Source organism: Trachinotus anak, unplaced genomic scaffold, assembly GCF_046630095.1.
Source record: "Trachinotus anak isolate AG129_WGS33_773 ecotype Australia unplaced genomic scaffold, CSIRO_AGI_Tana_v1 ptg000025l, whole genome shotgun sequence".
In the NCBI taxonomy this organism is placed as follows: domain Eukaryota; kingdom Metazoa; phylum Chordata; class Actinopteri; order Carangiformes; family Carangidae; genus Trachinotus; species Trachinotus anak.
This window is the reverse complement of record NW_027273876.1, coordinates 11,074,219-11,094,163: the sequence shown is the minus strand read 5'-3', so window position 1 is coordinate 11,094,163 and position 19,945 is coordinate 11,074,219. Positions and strand designations below refer to the sequence as shown.

The window sequence follows — 19,945 nt, the reverse complement described above, 5'->3', positions numbered from 1 at the left end:
ACTCTATCAAACGGAGCCCCTCATCCCTCTCCAACACAGGGAGTCACATCCCACCCACCCACTCCAAACCAACTCTCATTTCCCCCGCTGTCACACAATGCCTAGACCTAATGGAAGAAGCCCTCCTCCAACTCCCCCCCATAGTGCCATTAAATATGATTTGCTCACACTCAGCTGAACCACGTTCTGTTGTGGAGCAGTTGAAAATTGCTTTGAAAATCCAATTCTCTCTATTTTCTGTGATTTAAAAAGTCAAAATTAGAGAGTTGAGCAGTTTGATGACTTTGATTTGATTCTCATTCCCAAATATCGTCAGTGAAAACTGATGAAAGTGATTTCTTCAGCCAAACAATCCTGGAGAAAAAGTGGCTTATAACGGGATATGAGAACTGGTCTCTGTAATGTGAGTAGTTTTGTGGGGAAGACAAGAATTGGCTGTGACTTCAGTGTGAGTTCACAATGTTTTTTACACCATTTCTGTGACTTCAAAAACTGACAAGCACACAGCCTTCAGGCAGTGATTGGGCAGATGTACCGCAGTGAGAAATTATACAGGATTTGAAACCCTCTCTCAGGCTGTCTTCTGTCTTTCTTCACACATTTTTCATATGTTTAAACAAGATCAACGACACGAACAGCTCTGAGGAAAGACTGCCTGAAAGTGTGTGATATTGTCCCTGTTCATATGATTCAGGTCTCACCTTTCTCTGTCACTGTGACCTCTCTCCTACCTTCAAGGTGTGACAGCCCTGAAAAGCTACAAAGACTTGTCTTCAGATGTGTTTGTCTTCAGATGGGACAACACCTCATATGAATTATCTAATTTCAATCAGAATTTTGTGCCCTGTTATATGACTAGTGACGATGCTTTGGGGGCCTTGTAACTGTTTCTTTTATTGTTATACATTCAACTACCTGCCTCCTGCCAGGATTTGAATCACCCAATCGGCTTGCTTGATGCACAGGTCTTGCAACACATGTTGTTGACATTGGGGGGTATGTGTGCATTGTGCAAAGGTAAACCTCTGCTACCTACGTTACCCACAGTCACCCATCTCTGCGTAGGTTTGCAGAGATTTACCTTTATCTTCGGAGAAGCAGAATTACAGCCTCAGCTTTCAGTCTTAAACATTTAATTATCTCATCTTGGAAAAATAAATAACAATTATAGGTTGTCACAGGTTTAATCCTTGCAACAGCTAATGTGACTCCGAGCGGCCGGCCTCTGTCAGCTCAGTGCTCTCTCATTATAAATGAGCCCTTTAAAAGGTTTGATTCCTTCTGCAGCTAACCCTGCGAATGGCTGATGCACTGTACTGGGGGACACAATGAAATGTGTTAACTGTGCTCCCCAGAGGCATCTGCTGCATATTTGTTCACGAAGTTCATTGCACTTGTGATTTGGATCCTCACAGTCGCAGTTGAATGTGTGGAAGGGCACCTTGAGGGTCGATGGAGGACCGCTGCCCTTCGAGAGGCTGACAGAGTCATTTGTCAAACGGGAAAGGCCATGAATTTACTGCACCCACTGTCTTCTCCGCATGTTTAACCCTCTGCACTCCTAACGCACACACACACACACACACACACATACACACCACCTGCCCCTGCAATGTACACAAGGGGATCCGGAACTGATGGAATTAGAGTGCAATAGAGTGAGAGGGTGAGGTAGAGGGAGACAGGGAGAGAGAGTTTATTAAATTAGGGGGAGACAGGAAGAGGACTGAGTGACATCATTTCAATGTCGCCTCTCACACTGCACCCCCACACCAAAACAGTTCACTGTCAAGAGCTCCATCTGGTAGACACACACACACACACACACACACACACACACATTCATGTCCACACACACACACACACACACACTACCACTCAGTCGCCACATGGACCGACACACACACAGCATACTCCCTCACAGAGTCAGCAGTTCAGACAACAACAAAAAAAAAAAAACTCCTCCTTTTCACACATCCGTGCTATTAATCTGCTCCTTCCCTGCCACCCTGCCGCTCTGACAGTCTGCCCATGTCACTGTTCACGCAGGGGTCCGACAAGGCTGCGCCTCCAGCCCTGTCACACGTCACACACACGTCAGGTACTGTACCACGTGGCTGGATCAATTTAAAGGGGTTTTTGGAGTTTGGATTTTTGGACTATTTATTCAGGATAGTGATGAAAATAAAAGACACATGTACACACTCCTTTTCATGCAGTTTAATCAAATCAGCATTTCACTGGATGAACACAGTCACATGAGAGTTCCTCACACAGCAGCACACACAAAGCTTACATAGGTTGTGTTCAACGCGCCAGTCACAATCTGCTGATTTGAAGCAGCTGGGATAGAGTTACCACACCTATCAGCTATCACCAGTGCACATCAAAGAGGTATTTTACACATTTTACCATCAAAAAACATGACAGACATACACTTTTTTTTCGTTTTTTTGCAAAAACATCTATAGAAAACAACAAGATCTATTAAACACACCAGGTGAACAACCGTCTTGAAAATGGACATGCAACATAATATCTAAAGGAATATCCTCGTATCTCACATTCATGACACCAGGAGTAAGGATTTAAGTGAATTCGGTAGCTCTTCCTTCTTATCAACATTTTCAATTACAAAGTGCTTTGAAGGAATAGTTTGAGATTTTGGGAACTATAATTATTTGCTATGGTTGAGAGCTGGATGAGAAGGTTGATACCAATCTCGTGTCCGCAGGGTAAATATGGAGTTAGCACCAGCTGCTGCTTAGCTTATCTCAACACAAAGGACAGGAAACAAGGGGAAACAGCTAAGCTGACTTTTTCCAAAGGTTAAAAGAATCCACCTGTCAGTACTTCTAAAGCTCACTAATTAACACATAATATCTCATTTTTCAGTTTGAACAAAAACTAAATCGTGGTCTCACAGGGGGTTATGTGCCAAACTGTCTCTTTTTCGAGGGGCAATGACTTCTTTGAGATTTGCTGTTGCTATGAGAATGCATTGCAGGCAACCTAAGATAACCAAAAAGCTAGTAAGTGGCCCTAGGGTTAAAATTATTTTGTCACATTGGAAGATTAGCATTCACAAAACGTGTGATTGTTTAGTGATTAGAGTAAATCGTTTCCACTGCAGACTGTTTCCCAGTCTCCTTGGAAGCTGCTCTAATGACACGGAAGAATGAACAGTTATAACAAATCTAGAATAAAATGCTAAATAGCAATAGATAGGAGAGTTATAAAAATAAATGAATGAGGAAATGTAAAATATGTACCATTTTGAATAGCTTAACAGTCTGACACCAGTTGTGGGGAGCACAGTCGTTCTCTGTCACCTGAGCACTAACAAGCCTGCATTAGCCACCTGTTGGTCCATATGGAGCTCTGTGATCGCCGGAAGACTGTGTAGAGGCAAGAGTGGATCTGTAACATGACCACTAGCTTATTAATTATGATTTCCTTAATGACAAAGTTAACATGTTGTTGTTTAGCAGGTACAGTTATTACCATGTTCACTATTATAGTTTAGCATGTTTGCTAAAATTTGCTAATCAGCACACAACATACAGCTGAGGCTGATGGAGAATGACTTTCATTTTGCAGATATTTGGTCATAAAATGGGCAAGCGGGAAATCGTTTAAATCGTGTTGGTTATAAAAGAAAAGTCAGGGGCTCGCCAACGTCTGTAAGATTCATCCTCTTAACAACATGAATATCGGGACCAAATTTCATGTTGACCTATTTAGTCTGGACAAAAGAGGTTGAGGAGCAGACCAGTTGACAGACCAACACTGCCATCCCTAGAGCCATGCCAGTAACATGGCTAAAAACACAGGTGAGCTCCAGGAGGACACATGTATGTCCTGTCTCTCAGTGAGAAGGTGAAACATGCCAAGGTTGAAAACTTGGTGTATTTCTTTAAAGCTCCAACTATCACCCCCACTTCTGCTTCTGTAATGCACCTGCACTAAGTCCCAGGAATGCAGGACAGACGTGATGGAAATTTTAAACAGTTTACAGCACGTGTTTTGTGAATGTGGGAGCCTGTCTCTGTTTAAGTGCAGGGAATATATGTTTTGTGAGTGTATGTGTAACAGCGTATGTTGGAGATACAGCATGTGTTTTCCAGCCTGAATGTGTGTGTGTGTGTGTGTGTGTGTGTGAGAGAGAGAGAGAGAGAGTGTGTGTGTGTGTGTGTGTGTGTGTGTGTGTGTGTGAGAGAGAGAGAGAGAGAGAGAGTGTGTGTGTGTGTGTGTGTGTGTTCATCTCAGCATGGAGGGGATTGAAGGAGCCTCAGTGGAGAAGCACACAGAAGGTGAAGTGTTCAGTGGAGTGTGTTTTGTGTATTTCAGTGTGTGTGTGTGTGTGAGGATGAGGACTCAACCTCCAATGGCTGGATCAGTGGCGAACCACAGGGGATGAGGTGTCCATGTGAGCAGTCAGTGAAATCCAGCATGACCGCATTTTACACGTGAGCAGGTGACATTTAATCCATCGGCTTTGTTTACACAGATAGAAAATATGACATATTTGTACGATAGAGAGAGACACCGTTATTGTGTAAATGAATTCATTCTCCCTTTAAGGCACAGTTGATCTGCTGCTTCTTTTACCCAATACCCAATTGGTCTGGTATTGGGTATTTGAGGTTAGGTATTTGTTAGCCCACATTTTAAACTTACATCAAAGTCATCAAAGTCAAAAACATCTTTAGCAGTGTCCTTGAAGTTGACGTTACTGTTCCACTGCACAAAAAGGCAGTAAAATATGATTGCCAGCAACCAGAGAAGATCCAAAGACGTCACTGATCCTGGTTGAGAAACTGTCCAGTACCTGACCCACATAAAACAGCTCATTATCATTTTTATGCTTTAAGTTTTACTTCTCATCTCACCGTTGGCAAGAAAGCGAAGAAGTGTAGTGTCCAAAATGTTGAACTGTTCCTTTAATGAAAGGGGAACTTATTATCGTGTTTAATGGGGAGTGCAGCAGGGCTATAATGTGGTTTGTCTTAGGTCAGAAAATGTGTGTAAATTACACGGCTTGTGCACAAGGCATTGCTACTGATTAAATGATGAAGGAATAGTATGTATATATGCATGGACTGTATTCACTTATGAGCACTTTCATATTTGTGTACAGAAACTGAAACATCAAAGCACCTCTTTGAATATCCACAATGTTTTTCTGGTTTTATAGAAAATCACATTTTTTCAATGTTCAGCTTGAGAGACCTTTACCCTGCAGGATGAATCACAAGGGTTCTTTAGCCTAAAGGACCTATTCCAGAGGCAATTTGTAATATAGACAACAAATTAACCTCATTAATCTCTTTAAACACATATTGAAGGTTGGACTTGGGCAGAAATAGCAAGTGAATGAATGTCTGCACATACATACACATACAGGTGATAATGATAAACTATATAAATGTGGCTTTTCAACCTTGTAGGACTGAAGGTTTATTCAAGCCCTGCATCCTATCCATCAAAGTAACCCTAACTGGTGATGACAAACACACAGATTAGGCCTTTTTTCAGTGCATGAAAACGCTGGTGTGGCATTGCGGGAGGACCTTGGGGTCATGCTGAGATGGATCGGGGCCACACAACAAATGCAGCCAGCCAGCAGGAGTAGAAATCATCAGGGAGGCTGTGAAACAGCAGGAAATGGTTTTGTTCATAACCCCTTGTGAGGAGGGGTCACAGCGCAGATTATTTTACAAACATGTCAAAACGCATGTTTGTCATTATAGGAAACACGTGCTAGGTGGTGGAAATGGAAGGATCATGGTGACTTTTTTTTGCCCGTAATAAACTCCCTTGATAGTAAACGCTTGTAATGGACTGCACTGAGGTGAGACGTGAAAAAAAAAAAAGAAAAAATTGCAGCTTTAGCGAGCACCACAGAGAATCCCCTCTGCTGCTGCTCAAATTGAGTTTCTTGTGGAAAATTGCTGATGTTGTGTCACATTTATTACATCACTCGAATACATAAAACAACAGAGGATTCTGCCAAAACAAATCCCCCTGAACGTTTGTAGATATTAAGGAGAAAGTAAAGGAATGAAACATCTAAATCATCTTCTGGAGGTTTCACCTTTACCTTTTCCACCTAAACGCACAAACACTGGCATTACAACCAACATTAGCACAGACATGAAAGGCAAGACATCATCAAATTACACTTCTGGGGAAAATTGAAGTTCAGCGGAGGAAATAAACAGAAGGTTTGGGACTGAGAGACTGAGAGAAAGAGCCGGCTCTTTGATGTTGTGAAATTAAACTTCAAGTTGTCCGTGGCTGAAAAAACACTTGACTCTCTCTCTCCACTCTGTAGATATGGAAAGACGACGAGTTATAGTTTTTACTGTAGAAACAGTGCGTCTGCACATGTGCATGTCAGGGCAATCTGTGTGAGTGCATACATGATGCCGGGCTGCACAATGGTGTGTCATCACGTATGTACAGCACAGTGCAGAAATCCTTTGTGACATGTGCTACGTGTGTGCACTGACACATGCTAGGGGAACTGAATCAGTTGCTTGAGTCCATTACTTCCTCGCAGCCCGGTGAGGAGGGTTAGCTGGTCAGTTAGCTCCAGGGCCAGTGTTTCCATCAGTGCCACACGCTGACACACAACATTCATCCCAATTACACAGTCGCCATCATTTTTAATAGCGATCCTGTCATCTGGACTGCAACACAAGCCTGCAATTAAACTGGGATATTTTTCAGCTGTTTATAGCCTGTGACACAAGTGCATTTACAAATAGGAAAAGCCCGTTAAGGGAAACCATTTGAAGATAATTAGAAAGCAGTTTTCAACATCAAATCAGATTAATCAAGTTTGGCAACGACAAAGAACACATGCACGCGTTGACAAAAACCATCATCTCAAGGGATTGAGAAGGGAGATCATATGTAAACCACCAAACTCAGCTGCTTCTCTCAGGGAAATAAAGCTAATTTACTCTGTAAGATATTAAGGGGAAGCCTGCTAGTTACCGTGGAAACCCATCCAGTCCATGTTACCCACATTTACTTTGTCCAGTAGGCACTTTGAGGTGTATACAACGCCACCTCTGACCTAAAATTGCAGTTACTGGTGTTGGCACACAGCCGGAAAATAGCCTTCCCACTGCTACTGATTGTTGCAAATTTAACAAAGATGGAGAAGGGGAGCAGGATGGAGGGGAGGGGAAAGGAAGAATGGAGGCTGACAGACTGAAAGAGAGAGAAGATGAAAGAAAAGGTATAAATGTGGAGCGGGTAAATGGATGGTAGAGGAGATGGAGGGAAAATGAGAGTGAGAAAAAGGAAAACACACACAAAATGAAACACATAACTGAGCTGCTGCTCTGATAAACACCTGCAGTGACACTGAAACCCAGCTGAGAATATATAAATATAAATTGATATAAATTTTGAATATTCTCAGATTATATGTGTGCCTACTCAAGCAGCATGTATGTGCATGTATGGGCGTGCGTATCTGTGTGCGTGTGCGTAGTAAGTGTTACAGGCAAAGGTAAACGCAACTATGAAAGCAATTTCACAGCATCTGTGTAGGAGAATGAGTTTGTATGAAACCACAGGAGACGTGTATACTGTAGGAATAAATTATTTTCAACACGCTTGTAATAAAAACACCAGAAACATCTAATCTGGGGGAAAATATCAAAGCTTTGGAGCACAAAACAGAAGCCGAAATCTCCCTGCCTTTACTCCAACAAACACACATACACACACAGTGGCAGCTTTATCCCACACACCTCTCGTCATCCTCTTTCCTCACTCCATGTTAGACTGTGTGTCATGACTGAGCCGACCTTACGGTGCCCTTGATGAAATCTAGGTACAGTATCAACCCTGCAACGAACCCTTAGCTGCAGTCCAATTACAGATCCCATAGAAAGAGTGGTGGCCAATCAGTTAGCTCTCACCATGGAGACTGTTACAGGATGCTTCTCTCTTTGTCCCAGGGATCTGATTGGTTTTTAGAGAGCTTCTGAGGAATTGCGTTTGAAGGGTTTCAGTTCAAATGAGATGTGCATTAATTAAATTTGAAACAATAAGAAACAATGGTGAACCACCAGCATCTCAGATCATAACAAACAGACCCCCTTCCTTTCATGAGCTCAGGCAGCAAGGTGTTATGAAGCCCAGTGAAAGTGGCCACTAAAAGCACAAGAAGCAATAAAGTTACCCTGTGTACACGTGGGTACACGAGGGCTAACAAATAACAATCTGACCACAACCATTAGCCACAGCTAGCATTACCGTCATATGCTCCACAGCAAAGCCCGCAGTAAACAAGCTAGTGATAGAAATATTATACAAATTCATACATAACATGTAACATTATTCTCATTCTCCATCTTTGTTACTCACACATGGAGCAGAAGAAAAACAGTTCTGAGTCAAGCTGGAGTTCTTTAGACGCTTGTAGGGGTCCCCTCTCAGTGATGTCAGATCAGTATTGCCGCCACGGTCGGACTGGGAAAGAAATTCAGCTTTGAGCTTATCCACTGGGACCAGCCGCATGAATGACATTGACAGAGCTGGTAAAGACGCTGATGGAGCCAGTACAAACTTAAAAACTAGGTAGTTTCGACGGTCTACGAGCCAACAAGGATTTGAGCTGATAGTCCCCATGGCCAGTCCACCTGTGCTCTGGTCTTTATTGGAAAAATAGTTTGAAATTTTGGTTGTTTTCACCTAAATGCTGTTATGACATCTCACAGGTGGTAGATGGAGGGACTCACATGCACTAACATGCACACGCTCCCAGACCAGGCCAAGCTCTAGACAAAACCATTTCCAATGATTATGCTAAGCTAAGCTAACCAGCTGGCTGTAGCTTTGTATAGTAACAGACAGACATAAGAGTGGTATTGATCTTGTCATTCAATCCTGCAAAATAGCAAATTAGCATATTTCAATTTCCAGCTATTTGTTTTTTAAGCTTAACCTTTTGGTGTTGCTATGTTTTAGGTATTTGTTGGAACATTTCATTCAACATTCATTTTAAGTAATATTCTAAAAATATTCTAATATTCTTTAAATTTAAGATTTAAAGATCTGTATATATGGAATAATCCTTTGGAGCATAATCTACTACTTCAACAGTGAAAAAGGAGAAATTTACATATAAAGATGCACTGAGAAGAAGAGGTTGAATGAGGATGAAATGAACATAAAAGAGATAAAATAGGCAGGAGGAGTAAAAAGCACAAAAATACAGAAGTTATACTGAATTTATAGTTAAAGCCATATAAAAGTGTGACCATTTTGCCACCTTTGGACATTTAGTGCTCTCGTCACAGTTTGCTCCGATTCATTCTATCAAGATGTAAAAGGTGACACTTGTCTCACAATGGTGAAAGTGTCATTTTGGAGCAATTCAATTCATATAAGCAAGTTTGGAAGTATTAAATAGGGACTAGAGGTGAGATGGAAATGAGGACTTGGCGAGTATTGGCAGGACAGAGACTGCACCCTGGCAGAACTAATTCAGTTTCCTCTGCCACATAGAAGGTCACTCCATATCAGACAGTGGACAACCCCATTTAGCTTTGCCAGAGACCCCAATGGGCTTAGCAAGGATTAGACGATAAGAACAAAAAAGCTCACTGGATGTAATAAGTGCAGACTGTGTAGGGATGCTAAGTCCCATCATCATCATACAGAAATGATGGTTCAATTACAAAGCTGTCACCTCCTGCTAAAATCCCAAAGACACATATTGGCCTATGAAAGACCTTTTTTATTGCAAAGTTTCAGTCTGCTTTCAGAGATTAGCAAAGCACACTGACACCAAATAAAGCTGTGTCCCAATATAGGGGCAGACTACAAAGATGTGGTACTTTGTAGCTGTTGTACACCACGAAGTCCGAACCGAAATGAGACGTTCTGGTCTACAGAGGATTTTTTGCTTTGTGTCACAAGCTGTGTTGTCCCCGACTGTTGCAACTTTAATAAATACGTTACATTTTGTCACAGAAATCAATCTCCTGCTCATCTGCTGTCTCTCTCTGCTGTATCTATATAAAGCTATTTATTGTAAAGCACAAAAAGAGTAGTTTTTTGAAAATATCCGCCTTTAGAAATGAATCACATTTCTTTCTTTTCTTTTTTCAAGAAGCATACAAAACTTTGTTACAGCCATATTTCCGCTGTGATTTCCTCTACAGCTTTGATGCTGGCATTCCTCTCTAATGGGTCTCTGACCTAGAAGTCTTGGTAACTCTCCTCTCGTTTCAGGTCACTTGCCCTCCCTCGTGTGTCTTGGTTTGATTGTCTAAGTGTTTCCACCTGTCCTTCGTTACCATGTGTTTAAGAGTCTGTGTCTCCCCTTGTCTTGTGCCAGTGTGTCGTCTATGTCAGTGTCTGTATGCGACCATCCTAGCCATCCACAGTCTTGAAACAAGTCGGTACCCTGCACCTTTTGGTTTATTTTTCTAGTTCCTCATCGAGTGATTTTTTTTGTTACAGGTCTCTTAGTTTGGTTCCTCCAGTTTTCAGGAGTGATTTTTGTTTGTTCAAGTGTGATTTAGTAATAAAGACCTTTTTTGAGAACACTATCCTGCATCTGCGTCCTGACTCCTAGCCTGGTTGTGACAGTTTTTGACAGTATAAAAAAACTCAAATATTTTTTCACAGTTGAATGTTCTGTGTGTGGGTTACTCTGTTTATTTTGTGATTAAAATATAGTGTACAGTATATAAAACAATATCACGCTAGAATATTGAGTTTTGTCAGATGAACTTAAGTAGTCTGACACCACCATGGTCCAAATCTGTGGGCCACAAAAGTGGCCACTGTTGTGTTTTTCCATACAACTGAATTGTCAGTGTTTTGGTCAGTCTGGTAACATTTGCATTCCTCCTGCAACACTTGGACTGGCAGAAGCTGGGCATGTCAGCCATTTATCCATTATTAGATAATAACAGTAATTGTAACTAATTAAATTCAACTGTTTATACATTAAGTTTAAGTGTTTTACTATTAATTTATTGTTCTAAGATAACTATTTCAATGGTTTAATAAGTAAATCACTGTTATTCATCAGCCACACCACTTATCCTTAAAGGGTTGTGGGAGGCCTGGTGCTGACATTGGGCGAGGTAAACCTTGGACAGGTCGCCAGTCAGAGACAAACAACCAGTCCTGCTCACATTCACACATATGGCACTTTTAGAATCACCAAATAACCTAATGTGCATGTCTTTGGACTGTGGGAGGAAGTCGGAGTATAGTACAGTATATAAGTATATATTGCTGCAGAAGTGCCCCTGGTTGGGAACCACTGTGGTGTAGGATGCACTGTTCTCAACACAAGCTCTTGAACTTAATAACCACTGCATTAAACTTTAAAAATTTAACTGCTGAGTCAGTTTGTTTGCCCACAAGGAATCTGCGTGGGCGTTTAATATCTATCAGTCTCAAAAAGCCCATCTGTGTGTTGATCTGTGCAATTGTTTATAATGTTGTTTGGTGCAGAATGCAATAGATTAATTGACACAATAAAAGAGACAAATAAGCCAAGACATTAATGTGAGTGTGTTTTACATCTAAACCTAAAATAAGTTTGCCTCACACACATATGTAGCTGTACCTACTTCTCAGTTTTATTCCACCATTTATCTCATGCTTGTAATTGCAAAACATACTGGCAAGATGAATAGATTCAAAATCCAACTTTCTCACAGCATCAGCTGAGACATATCTTAGAGAAGCTTAGACAAATCCCCCCCATGTCTCGAGATTAAATTTTGGGCTTCTCCCAACCTCACTCAGGTAAAGAACTTTTGGCATTAGATTATCAAGCAGCTCAACCGCCAGAGGGCTAATAACATTCAGTCTACATCACCATCAGGAGGAGCAGGTCTGCTACCTTTACATTCAGAAACAAGGTCGAGTAAATGGCACTTTGAATTAATTCAGGCCAAACAAACTGTGGCTCTCTTGCTTTCTGTAAGAGCAGAGCCCCAGCTGTGTGTAGTTGAAAACCCCTCTGGGTGACTTGATGGTCAGGGCTGGCCTAAATGGTTTTCTCTCCCTTTGTGGCCGATGGATTGAACAGACTGAAATGATGGATGAGAGGGGGGAGGAAGATCTTTCAATCAATCTGTCATCCGCAGTTCTCCTCTCATCCGAGGGGAAACGGGACTGATGTCGTGGTCGATACAGGCAGGCTTTCGTCACGGGGAGATGTGTGTACGTGTGTGTTCATGTTTGTGCGTGTGAAGGAGGTGTTTATGCAAGCAAGTGGTGCAGAGTTCCTGCTTTTGTCAGAGGATGGTGTCGGATATGAATTTGTTTGTTTTCTCTCCGTGTGGTGGAAGCTCGTGTAGTTAAGGTGTGTGAGTATGTACATGTGTGTCTGTGCGTGTGTGAAAGAGAGGGAGTGAGAGAGAGAGAGTGCTGAAGTTAAGTAGGCAAACTGTCACCATCTGCTGCCTGGAAATACCCGCTGACATTACACATCAGACAATATAAATGCTCACTTCAGCAGTTGGCTCAGTGGGAGCAGCTCTCCTAATGCTAAACATGTGTGCTATGCAAGTGTTTGCTTGTTTGGTTTTATTTTATTCTTCATTTACATTCCCTTACAAGAAGATTACCTCTTTTAAGACTCTCAAGACTTTACTGAAGACATTTTAGAAGAGCTGACATTTTGACATGTCACAGCAGGAAAAGCACAAGCGTAAATAAATAGTTAAATTCCATTTGGCTGCTCCATTTTCAGGGTCCTGGTATTGTGCATGCTGGCTCACTTTCACAATGACATGGCTTACTGGGAGACTTGAATAGAACAGAGCTATATTGGCTTGCAGTATTTTCTAACTGGCTAATTCAGGAGGAAAAAAAAGTGGATAAACTCAAAATAATGAGTGTGTCAGTCCTGATTTAAAGAGTAAATTGAGAAGAAACCAGATCTCCTGCACTTCATTGAGTCACAACATTTCAGTCATTAGACATTAAAGATTTTTTATGGTGTGCAAGAAAATTTCTAATGTGTTACCTGATGCACATAAGAGCAAATCAAATAAACAAATAGTACTAAAAGCAGCATCCACATCTATCAATAAAAAAAGGGCAATCAAAAGATTCAGTCGGTAGCTACTGCTGCCAGTCCAGCCCATAACTGAGTCTATGTTTTTACAAGATCTATTGAAGTCAAAGCCAAAAAAAAAAAAGAAAAAAAGAAAAATTCAATTTGATTAGGATTGCCTGGACGCATCATTAGTTTTGGGTCATCTCGTTTGGGGAAGGGGTGCAGCTGCAGCCTGCTTGGCCTTGGTTCCCTGAAGGACGTACAGTACATCTGTAGCCTACTGAATTGTAAGCAGGTCAACTAGGATTAGGAGAGCTCCACTATCCTTAAATAAAGCTGCTCTCAGTAGATTGGTTAAAGAAAAATAAGTGAATTCATGACATTCAGAACAGAAAGTGCTACACGATATATTCAGGTCCAAGGTCCATGCACTGGCTTTGTCAGAGGTTCCAACTGCTTTTCACAGTCTTCGTCATTAGTTATTTGTTATCAAGTGACAAACATTTAGGTCCTGACACCAGGACTCCTGAGGCAGCTCTATCTGCTTATTAAGGCCATGAGGTGCCATCGAAAACCCTGACAAATCCACGCTAAAGAAAAGAATCACTGAGATGCTTTAACACCACAGTGTAAATACACTGTCACAAATAAAAGTCCTCCATTCAATACACCAGTAAAGAAAAATGTGCTTTAAAAACCAAAAAACAGTAAATAGATTAAATAAATAGTTAATCCCACTGTAGCTGTTAAGCAGTCTGTGAGAACTTCAGCCAGCTGGGAAGGAAGCCAGAGAGCAACATTGATTAGCAACATTATCGCCTTTATTCCCACTGATTCTCCTCAGTGCGCACACACACACACACACACACACACACACACACACACACACACACACACACACACACACACACACACACACCGGGCATCCAAGGTTGTTGCAGGTCTGCTTCTTTTCAACACTGCCTCCTGCACTCAGAGTGAGCAATTAATTTTTCAAGGTCCTGGATTTCCCACATAAAACAAGAGTTTTACTTTGTTTTTCTTTCCAGGCAAGCCCGCCACTATTGTTTTGTGGCTTATGAGAATCTGAAGGACTCACAAGGAGCACACCCATCCAGAGTTCATTTCAGCGGCTCCAGCTAATACACATCTTATCTCAAAATAAAAGAAGACCTCAAAGAAAAGCAGAGGTAAATGTATATTGCAGATTAGCATTGTTTGGTTCTTTCTGGGGAAATCAAAATGTCTCGGGAACATTTGAAGGTGGCGTCTATTATGCACACGCAAATGAAAATACTACTTTTGTCTTTTTTTAAATTTTGAGATCAGCGCACTGAAAGCTCTGAATCACTAGTGAATACAGGTTGGCAAGGACAGTTTTGCAAAAGTGGAGAAACTGCTGAGGTAAAAATGCAAGACAGAGTCAAAAAGTCCAGCCTAATGTTAGCTGTTGTAAACACACTGGATGTTTCATGTTGTAATGGTTGTCTCCACTATGTTAGTAATATTTACAGAAGTCTCTCCTTTTGCCACCATTTCTACAAAGAACTTAAAGAAATTGGTTTTGGAAATACACTTCCCCACTTTCTCGTGAATAATTACAGTAGATAAGAAGATTGATACCATTCTTACACCAGTACCGTTAAAATAAAGCTACAGGAAGTGGTCAGTTGGCTTGAGATAGCTAACTCACTCAATATATTTAAATGAGCACAAAAAAAAAAAAAGCACAAAAATGACAAGTTATGGTTTTATGCTTGGTTATGTACAGGACTATTTATTGGCTGGGAGCAGTGACTTTCTGAAGTTGGCCAGGAAACCATCGGATGCTCCAGGAAGTTACTGCTCCCAGCCAAGAAATATTAGGGCACAGAACCTTCACAACACTGCAATGTTTCATTTCTGCCCTTTGAATAAAAAAAAAAAAAATAATTATTTGATATATATATATATATATATATATATATATATATATATATATATATATATATATATATATATATATATATATATATATATATATATAATTTTATTGTATTTATTTGTTATATAGTGTTATGCTAAACTAAGCTAAGTGGCTTCTGCCTTATAGTTATTTACCATATGGACATGAGTGTTATTGATCCTCTCATCTCCAAAAGGTCTTAAAACTATTCCTCTAATCTGTGTGTTAACAGTAAAACCTGGTTTCAACTTAGTTACACTTGACAGAACCTAGATAAAAATGTATGGGACACTTTATTTTGAAAATTCAGCCTCTAACTAACATTCATCAATATTGTCAGGGAAAACAAACAGGATGGCGGGTTGCAGTTATTAAGTCATAAGTGTACATATATGTTAGCCAACCTCTGCAGAAACAGCAGGAGTGACTGAAAAGTGTTTTACCTCATGTTGCTTCATCATGGGTCCAGACCGAGTCCAGGAACTCTTCGGGGTCATGCTCAGTCAAAATGTGGGGCCTGATCAAAACCCTCGACTGTTTCGCCCAATGAAGCTCCTCATCCAGCTCCATCATCTCACATCCAGCGTGTTATTACTCAAGCTAATCTGCCTTGTATCAGCAGCTTCATTGTTTACCTGCATGTCAGCCCACATTGTGGGCTGCTGTAGCACCTGAGCCAGACGGCAGAGCGACGCAGATGATTAATGCTCGCAGGACAGAGTTGATAATAAATAAACAAACCGGCCGCCCAGTTGCTGTTGGAGGAAGCGACAGATACCTCCTGCCATCTGTTGTGGAAATAACTTTAGGGCTGTTTGTTGGCATGATATGTGGCTCTGCAGGGAAGCGATGCAGAGCTTGTTTATGTTTGAGTAAACGTCTCCTTTATGTAATACACACCTGTCTCTGAGTGTTTGGTTATATTGTATGTCAGTGACCCTGGGTGTGTTATGCACAGCTGCACTGCATCCCAGCCAAAGCAGGTGTTGTTTAAAACAGATATTGCAATGAGTCAGGCAGAACTTAATGGATATTTATGAATGTTCATGACACAAAGTTCGTGATAAACCCCCTCACCCTAACCTCCACCCACAAACCAAATTTTCATTTTGCTTAACAAGTTTGTTTTGGTTTGGTTTTCAGTGTTTCATTTTCTACTCATCCCTTTTTGATAAAGCACAGCCCAAAAGGCTGCACAGATTTCAGAGGGTGAAGGTTGGACAGACAACCCCCCCTGGTGGTTGAACATGACTGTCATGATTACCTTTTACCTAATGCAGTAGTTTGCAAAGGTGCAAACATAAGCAGACTTCAGGAGGTCCTTGGAAATAAGAGAGCTACACAGTAGCACAATCATGGCTGTAGCTATGACAGGTAGGACTTTGAGGTCTTGTATATATGTCCTATATAATCAATATTATGTCATATATATATATATATATATATATATATATATATATATATATATATATATATATATCCCACAGTGAACAGGACATTGCAGTTCCTCTCAGCCTTGGGCCACTTTTTTGTTTTCCCCTGGAAACACTTCAGTTGTTGTCTGTGCTACTTGCAGTGCATTTCTGTATTTGCTTTGATCGTGTGTATTTGCAGCACGTGTTGTCAAATTGATTGTTTTCTTAATTTTCTTAAGGTGCAGTGCGTTGAGCTCTCTCAGCCACTGTACTCTGAGGCTGCCTTCTAACAAGTTTCCATTCATCAACCTAAAAGTTATGTCAGTGTTAACAGCTAGTTTTCGCTGACCCCAAGTGGCAAAAAAAAACAAAAAAACTGTGGTTATAGGTTTAATATCTTCATAGTATTAAAAAAAATTTTTTTCCATTTTCTCAGGGATATGGGACTTAAATTTACCATCTTAGTATTTCCAAAATCATGGCTACCGCCCTGTGCACAACAATATGACGAACAAGAAAGAGCTTACTAAATACCTGAATGTGATCTACAGCTGTATTATTAACAGCAGTTCTAAATGAGCCAAAACTAACAGCATCATTCTTGCCAGATAAGGCTCCTTGAGATATTTTAATAAATGGCCATTTGTGGTCTAACACGGGTTCATCGATTTTAAAGCATCTAATCTAATAAAGCTGTGGAGACCTTTCTCACAGGCTGTGGACGTTTTGACTTGTTCAACACAGGTGTTACTAATAACATTAATGGTGGCTTTATTCAATTTAGGTGGACCCGGTCCAGCCCTGGCATTGTGCTTGCTGGCTCACTTGCAGAGCTTTCTGAACCCCCAAAACAAAACGGAGCTGAGGTAAATGTGATTAGTTCCACCCATGCTTTTCCCGATACGACGAGTCAAAGTCTCTGCTGTGAAAAAGGCCTATGAAGATGTTTTGAAAAATAGCTGCCCTGTGTTGTTTTTACTCTTGTACAGGATCTTGGTGTTTTTAGATGCTTTAACTGGCATCATGTCCAACTACTGTCAGAGCTTGTGTAGCCTCTTTAGACTTTAAAGCAGAGGAACACAGGCTGGAAAAGGTCTTCTTTTCAGGCCCACAGCACACAGCGCCACATTTATTTAAAACCCAAAGAAAGAACAGCCATTAAATAAATGACTGTGATTAGCTATTCCAAAGAAATACAATGTTGTGTTTGTAATGCAGCGACTGTTTGAATATTGATCCCAACAGGCCTTTTCACAGCAGACATTTTGACTTGCCATAGTAGGTTAAGCACTAATAACATTAACAATCCCTCTGTTACCCTTTGCTACTCAAATGTCCCACTGAGCCATTATTAGTTTGTATTTAGGGTATTTGGGGGCAATGTTATGACAACATTCACACTGGTGCTGTTGAAAAGATCAGAACCAGAAAATGTTTTAAATATTTTATTTAAAAAGGGAATACTGAGCTCCAGCATCTCATTTTCCAACCACCAATGTTCATTTTTATGTGCCAAGAAATTAAAGCTGTTGTATCACAAAAAAAGATGCATATTGCAACAAATTCATATAGGATTGTTAAGCAAAACATGTTCGTGATCATGCAGAGAATTTCCTAATTCACACATCACAGGCAGTCATATGAACAGTATGTTGTATACATCGACATCCCATTACAAGGAGCACAGGTGTTGCTACAAAAGGCAGTTTGTACTGCAGTTTACGTCACTGTCTCTCATACACACACGTAATACTTTTAGTTGTACATTTAGGCGCGCACGCACGCACACACACACACACACACACACACGCAAACACGTATTCACAAAAACATTAGATTAGATTTGGTCCCAAACAACCAGTTTATCAGAGGGCTGCCATCACTGGCACACAGGAAGTTATTCATTGGATCCAGGAAATATTCAGTACCAAACATGGAAAAAAAAAAAAAAGGATGATTATGGGCCAATTTCAGTGACGCTGACTACAGGCAGTTGTATCAAGGTAATGGCTGGAAAGTCAGAGTTTAAGTTTCATGTTTCCATTCTGACCAATTTCTGCTCTTCACAAGGTCACAGTCTGATGTGACGAAAAGAAAATTGAAGCTCAAGACGTCTAGAATACAGCCTTGTTTTGACAGTAACCCATTCCTTTGAAACGACCACACATTGTTCTCTGAGCTGTCATTTGTTTCGCTCTTCTTTGTCAACCTCAGAATGTAGACACTGTTGCCACAACACAGGGCTGCCTTTTTTCCATGAAATGTAAAAATGAATAACTCCCTCAGTTTTAAACCACTGTCAATTTTCACAGAAACACATTCTCACCCAAAAATCGACATGTCTGGACTAAAGATAAAAACACATTCATTTATAGTATATTACATATTTATAATGACAGGGTAACTATTCTTACCATACAGGGAAAACCTTTTACTATCAAAAAGATTAACAATTGCACATAATTGTTGGCTAAAATATTTAAATGACACAAGGGAACATTAAAAATGGCACTGTTATTAAAAATAGATCAACATTTCAACAAAATTGTACATTTGCTTTTTTTTTATCCTTTACAAAAGAAGGACATTATTTCTTTTTTTTCTTGGAATAAAAAAATGTAAGAAAAACTGCTGAGAAAATAAAGAAAAGATAAGTGTGTGTGCGAAAGATTTGTTTTAAAACAGACCCTTGCTTTTCTTCAGGTTCTTTTGCTTCCAGTTCGGCAGGGCGTTGAACTCAACTCGACTCATCTCAAGAAGTGTCTGCAGAACGTTAAAGAGGAAAAATGTCACACAACAGATTACACATGACAATATTTTGCCAGTGTACTAACATCATACTGTAAAACATAAGACACAAAGGTCATTGACTGTTATTAGTCCATAGATAGAGATCCAGTCTATAATATTTTTATAGATAATTTGTATACAGGTATGCACTAAATAAACTTGTACAACTGACCATCCAAAACAAACACACGACTGCTTTAGCTGTCTTGGAAGCTTCTACTGTATGAAAGCGAAGTTTTTGTTGTTTTAAGCTTTTCAGCTTCTTATGAGTAATGATCAGTTGTGTTTGAATATTGTTGGTATATGTTCCGCTTGTCTTCTAACAGTGTTTGGCCTTGTGATCCTTCAGGAGTCACCAGGTGTGTCCTACCTTGAAGTCCTCATCAGACAGGTAATCCTCCAGGCGCAGAGGGTCCACTCCCTCTGGCAGTGGTTTGCGGGTCAGCTCCTCGATGGAGTACTGCTGCTTACTGAGCTTAGACAGAGCCTCTTTCACCAAGATCACCTTGTTCTTGGAGCTCTCAACCTGCACATATAAATTACAGCAGATAAACAAACGTAAAATTGAAGTACTGTAGTTCCCACTTCTTTAGCTGTTTAAGCTAAAATGATTAATTATCAAAAGATTTATATAGATAATATGGAATGAATTATTCATGAGTTTAAGGAGGTTGATTGGAAACTGAAAGGTCACTGGTTTAACTCAAAGGCAGCATTTAAATTTTACATTAATTC

The 19,945-nt window shown here is 40.4% G+C and overlaps 1 protein-coding gene across 1 annotated transcript in view; it reads right to left on the bottom strand.

Moving 5' to 3' along the window:
* Positions 1–17,852: 17,852 nt before the first annotated feature.
* The window catches only part of svild (supervillin d), a 44,905-nt gene continuing 42,812 nt past the window's right edge, over positions 17,853–19,945 (bottom strand). Inside the window, exons 28-29 of the mRNA XM_071462372.1 lie at positions 19,581–19,736; positions 17,853–19,183 (exon numbers count right to left, since the gene is read on the bottom strand). Of these exons, the coding sequence (XP_071318473.1) occupies positions 19,097–19,183; positions 19,581–19,736 (243 nt within the window). The 3' untranslated portion in view covers positions 17,853–19,096. The remainder of the gene's footprint in view (positions 19,184–19,580; positions 19,737–19,945) is intronic.